This window comes from Crocuta crocuta, unplaced genomic scaffold (genome assembly GCF_008692635.1).
Source record: "Crocuta crocuta isolate KB4526 unplaced genomic scaffold, BGI_CrCroc_1.0 scaffold229, whole genome shotgun sequence".
NCBI lineage: Eukaryota > Metazoa > Chordata > Mammalia > Carnivora > Hyaenidae > Crocuta > Crocuta crocuta.
The window spans coordinates 8,835,434-8,840,938 of NW_027536464.1; the positions used below are offsets into that span (position 1 = coordinate 8,835,434).

At 45.2% G+C, this 5,505-nt stretch overlaps 1 protein-coding gene across 1 annotated transcript in view; it reads left to right on the plus strand.

Annotated features, from left to right (window-relative positions):
* The first annotated feature begins 5,285 nt into the window (after positions 1–5,285).
* Positions 5,286–5,505, plus strand: part of MRPL44 (mitochondrial ribosomal protein L44) — a 16,920-nt gene continuing 16,700 nt past the window's right edge. The window contains exon 1 of the mRNA XM_077748675.1: positions 5,286–5,497. Coding sequence (XP_077604801.1) covers positions 5,319–5,497 — 179 coding nt within the window. The 5' untranslated portion in view covers positions 5,286–5,318. The remainder of the gene's footprint in view (positions 5,498–5,505) is intronic.

Below are 5,505 nucleotides of genomic sequence, written 5' to 3' on the forward strand. Positions count from 1 at the left end.
CTCCCGGGCGGGAGACCCATCAGCTGACGGCCGGGCGGGCGGGGACGCGCCGGTTCCGCTCCGGCTCCCGGGGCCGCGTGGGCGCCGCGCCGCCGTAAGCTCCCGAGTGCTGCCGCCCAGACCCGTATTGCCTGGGGAAGCCGCGCAGCCGAAAACTCCGAAGCCGGGAGAGCGCCGCGGAGGGCGTCTCCGAACAAGTGGGAAAGTGAGGAAGGTTGAAAAGTAAAGGCATTCACCCAGGAGTGGATTGAGCCGTTGGAGGGGACGAGGAATTGTCTCCTAAACCAGAGCCTCTGGAAATAATATTACGTTGTGTTTACTCTTAGAAGCCCTGTTTGGAAGATTTCAAAGCTGTTGCAAGTGTGAAAAATTGCAGTGCAATTTTTAGAATCCTTGGAAGACAGTCGGTGACACTCATCGAGTGGTGACTATATACCAGGCACTATCCCAATTTCCTGACACGGATTATCTTATTTAGTGTTGATAACGACTTTAAGAGATGGAGAGATAATTGCTCTTGTAGTCTCTTCGTAGCGATGAGAAAAGTGGACCACGGAGAAGTTAAATCACTTGCTTAAGGTCGCACAGCTATTAGAGAAAACTCCAGGAGCTGGCGTGGTGCTGTGAGCCAGATCAGTGCTGCGGGAGCTGGCCGGGTGCTCACAGCTGCTTCCTGCCAAACATAAGCACCGAACAATACCACTCCACAATCATAGATAAACACAGCCAAAACATGAAATTGTTCAAACCACACAAATGAACAAATATCTCTGTATGCTGGCAAATAAGAGTGACTCCTGTTTCTTTACCAGTTAGTTAACAGTGTTAGCCTCTGCCTAGTCTTCCTCCCTCTAGACAAGTTTTATCAAAACCTCCAATCATAGAATTACCCCCATTTCCTGACAGCATCCAGTCCCGTCCAGTGGATAGCCCTTCTTCCTTAAATCGTCCTAAAATCACCTAATACAAACCTAAATCCTGCAATAAGCTCTTTCTATCACCAATTCCCACGATATGCCTTTTCCTGCCAGTTAGCAACCAACCCAATGTGATCAATTACAGGTGCGTTCCTGGTGGCTTTTGGCTCCTAAGTCAGAGTTATGATGGGGACCCAGAAAATTATGGACTCCAGAGACCTTTCCTCTCCAACCCACACTCCCCTCCTCCCCCATATTATTCTGACTCGTGAATTGCAGATTTGCCATAGAGATGTACCGTACACATGGCTATCCAGCACTGACAATGTGGCTAGTCCAAATTGAGTTATGGTGAGTTCAAAATACACACCGAATTTTAAAGACTCAGTACAAAACAAAACAAAGAAAATAAGGTATTTCATTAATAAATTTCATGTTGATTACATGTTGAACTGGTAAAATTTAGATATATTGAGTTACATATTTAAAACATTAATGTTACCTATTTCTCATTATTTTTCATCAGCTAATAGATTTTAAATTATATATGTGCCTCACATGGTATTTCTATTGGAGAATGTTATACTGGTACTTCCTTATATGAAGTTAATAACATTTATTCATGGATTTACTTATTCAACAAGCATGTATTGTATACCTATAAGCACCATATTCAGACAAGAGTAATAAGACATACTTCTTGCAAGGATTTTACAGTGTGATGATTGGACCGTCTACTGAACAATTTTTTTCAAACAACAAACATTTATTGAGTGTGTGCTATGAGCCAGGCACCATTCTAAATGTAGCTGTGCTCCAAAGACACAAAGATTGCTCTACCATTAGAACTTCTATTCCAATGAAAGAGCCAGATAATAAACAAAATAAATAATTAAATTACATAGTATATCAGAAGATGTTAAGTGCTATAAAAAAAATTAAACTGTGAATGGTGATAGGTATGGCAATTTTAAACAGGATGGTGTGGAACATTCCAAGATATACTACACAGATCCATAGAAGGAGGGCAGTCAGCAGACACTCTCTAGCTTTCAGCTCCTTCCAGGTCTACCGCAGCTGCAGAGAGCCACCATGGCTTCGCCATGTCCTTCTTGGGGCAGCCCAAATTCTGTAACTAAATGAGAGGAATATAAAGGCCTGGCTATTTCAGTCTGGTGCAGGACACACTGATGGGCAAAACTGGCTCCAGAGCTCTCTCATGGGTTGGATGAAAATTTTTCAGGCCTGTACTGCAGCTGACTTCTACCTAATCCTGTTTCATATGCTTCTCTTCATAGATGTGGATTCCCAGTAAACATCCTGAACACCAATCTCTGTCTCAGCATCTACTTCCAGAGAATGCAGCCTGAGGGAAGGCTTCCCGGAGAAGGTGACATCTGTGCCAAGAAGGAGAGAAGGGAGTAAACTATGTAGAAATATGGAAGAAGTCCTCTCCAGCAAAAGGGAACAGCAAGTGCTAAGGCCCGGAGGTGAGAGCGTGACTGGAAATTTCTAGGGTTGGCAAGGCAGCCAGTGTGGCTGGAGCAGAGTGAGTGAGGAGTGCAGAGAGATGAGGAAGAAGGGGTCACCAGACAGATTATGTCGACCCCTGAGTCCATGGTAAGGAGTTTGGCTTTTCTTTTAAGTGAGATGGGAGGATTTTGAGTGTAGAAAGCTATCTTAATCTGCCTTTGGTCTTAAAAGACAAGGGTGTCAGTCCAGAGGCTAATAAAAGGCAGTCGAGAGATGGTGATGGCTTAGAACAGAGTGCAGGTCATGAGAAGACAGCGGAGTCTAGACATTTCTGGAGGGTGGAGCCAATGAGCTTTGTTGGACATGGGCTATGAGAGAAAGAGGAGTCAGGAATGACACGTGGATGTGTGGGATGATCAGCTGCAGAAAAGGAGTTGCCTTTTCCCGATCTGGGGAAGACGTTCAGGCAAGAAGATGGAGAGTTCAGTTTTGGATATGTGAAGCTTGAAATGTCCCTTTGGAGGTGTTAGCAGACAATTATGTGCAGGAGTTTTGTATACACACAACTGAGTAGCAGAAAGGTCTGGACTGAACACCTTGGGATTTTTTTAAAATTTTTAATGTTTTATTTATTTCTGAGAGACAGAGGGGTAGCGTGAGCAGGGAAGGGTGAGAGAGAGAGGGAGACAAAGAATCCAAAACAGGCTCCAGGCTCTAAGCTAGCTGTCAGCACAGAGCCTGACACGGGGCTCGAACCCATGAACCGTGAGATCATGACCTCAGCCAAAGTCGGACGCTTATCTGACTGAGCCACCTAGGTGCCCCTGAACACTTTGGGATTTGAAGGGACATAAATGAAGTGTACCAGGCAGCCTTGGGCGGGGTCTGTTTTTTGAGCCTGGGTCCTAGAACCAAGTAGTCCCCTTAGCATATGTTTATTGAATAAATCAATTCATGAATCAATTTTAAAAACTGGTTAATACCTCAACTCCATGATTTAGTGGGAAAAACTTCTTGAGACCATACCTACATTTTTGGTTTGTACATTATGTTCTCGTTGTACTTACTGAGAAACTCAATACAGAGACATGTCATATCAACATGCCATTATTTGCTCCAACTAGATTACCAGATTATTTCTCCCAGTAAATGGACTATTACAGAAATAGTAGTTCCCTGTGCTTTCTTCTAATCCATGTGTTTGATTAATGTTCAATGAATTTTGTTTCTATGCAGTGTAAATTATTGAAACACAAAGACCAATCATGATCTTCTCTCATCCCTTCTTAGAAAATTTGCTTCACCCAGAAATCAATCAGCTTGTTTTATGATATGTGCCAACCCCCCATTTCCAGGTGAGAATGTTTTTATAGGCTAAGATGAACCATTTGGATTTTCCCTCTTGAAAGGTTAAGAGACCCAAACTGAGTTGTATGATCTGTCAAAGGAAAACAAGAGCTAGACAATAGTTAAAAACAGATTTTATTCAGAAACTATTGCAATGAGGAGAAAGGGACCTCTACATAGAACTCAGCTATCGCAATGGACCAGTGGGAATTTATACCCAAGGGGCCTGGGAAGTGTCAGTGAACATTAAGTGGAAACATCAAGGTCAAGATGGAGGGGGGGGTGGATTCTTGACATGAATCTTCCTGACAGAAGGCAGGCCAGGGTGATCAGGTATTACCTGGGGACAGTGGCATGTGATGGATTTGATTAGATATCAAGGATGATCAAGATATTGAGGGTGTGGAATTCTTTCTGAGCTGACTTCGGATTCTTGTCAAAAGTGGGCTATGCTGCCCTAACAAAGACAGACACTGAAGCCTAAGGCTGAAGCCTAGTTGAGAAGAGGGCTTAGGGGATCCTGATTATAGTTTGGTCAAGGGGAGAGTCTTTGTCAAAACAGCCTAACATTAGAGATTCTTGAGCTAAGTAGTGGCATGCCCGGGGCTGTGTTACAGGGAGATGAGTGAAGGTGAACTGTGTCTGGGAAGAGAGGAATGTGCAAGGCCTGGCAAGGAGGTAAAGATAGCCATCAGGTGGCTGCTGTGGAAATAAATTGAAAAAGGCCTTGACAGCTGGACAAAATAGGGTGTTCGTGGAAATATAAATAATTGAAAATATCAGAGCCCAATCTGGGTTACTGGGGGAGTAGGGGACACTGAAGCCATTAACAAATAGAGAGACCACAGAAAGAGGTGCCTGCCCTTTGGGGATCTAGATGTTCAACAGGCAACTCAAATTTGAGAATTCAGAAAAGTCTTCATTTGTGAATTAATATTAGATTAACATTTATATGAACAGTTTGGTAGGAAAGCAATATAACAGTACTGCTAAAGAGTAGAAAAAGGGGGGAAAGACAATTCCATTGTTCCCATTGTGATGCATTTTTTTCCAGTCCCCCCCTTTTTTTCGATACTTTAAAATAAAGTTTCTACTGTTAGAAATTTAAATTTTGGTTAAGTCAGTATCCCTTAGTGGAGGGCTCCTGAAGGGAAACACGTTTTGGAGGCACGTTGGGTAAACAGTGGCTGGATTGGTGGTCTGTTACTCTTAAGACTAAATGCACATTGACAAGGAATGGATTTTTCTGAGACTTTATGTGTTTTCTTTAAACTGAAAGTGAACCAGGCTTTTGCGTTAATGAGAAAGGAAGGAACGAGAAACCAACTGCCAGGGTGAAGCAACTTCTTCCACTAAACTCTGGTTCCGGAGGCTCCTCAATCCGTGCTCGCCCCAGAGTAAACTAGGTGGGCAGGAACTCGAGCTCGCACATGCGCAGTAAAGCTCAACGGCAGCCGCCCCGCCCCCCTGCGCACTAGCCCCGCCCCGGCCTCGCTCCGCTCGCCCACATCCGGGGGGACGGTGTTACCGCCTCACCGGTCCGACTTTTTTCCTTCCGGCCTCCATTGCTTTTCCCCCGCAATGGCATCCGGCCTGGGGAGACTGCTCTTGCGGGGGTCCCGCTGCCTCCTGGCACCGGCCGCCCCCACCCTCGTCCCGCCTGTCCGGGGCGTGAAGAAGGGATTCCGCGCCGCCTTCCGCTTCCAGAAGGAATTAGAGCGGTGGCGCCTGCTCCGGTGCCCGCCGCCGCCCGTGCGCCGGTAGGAGC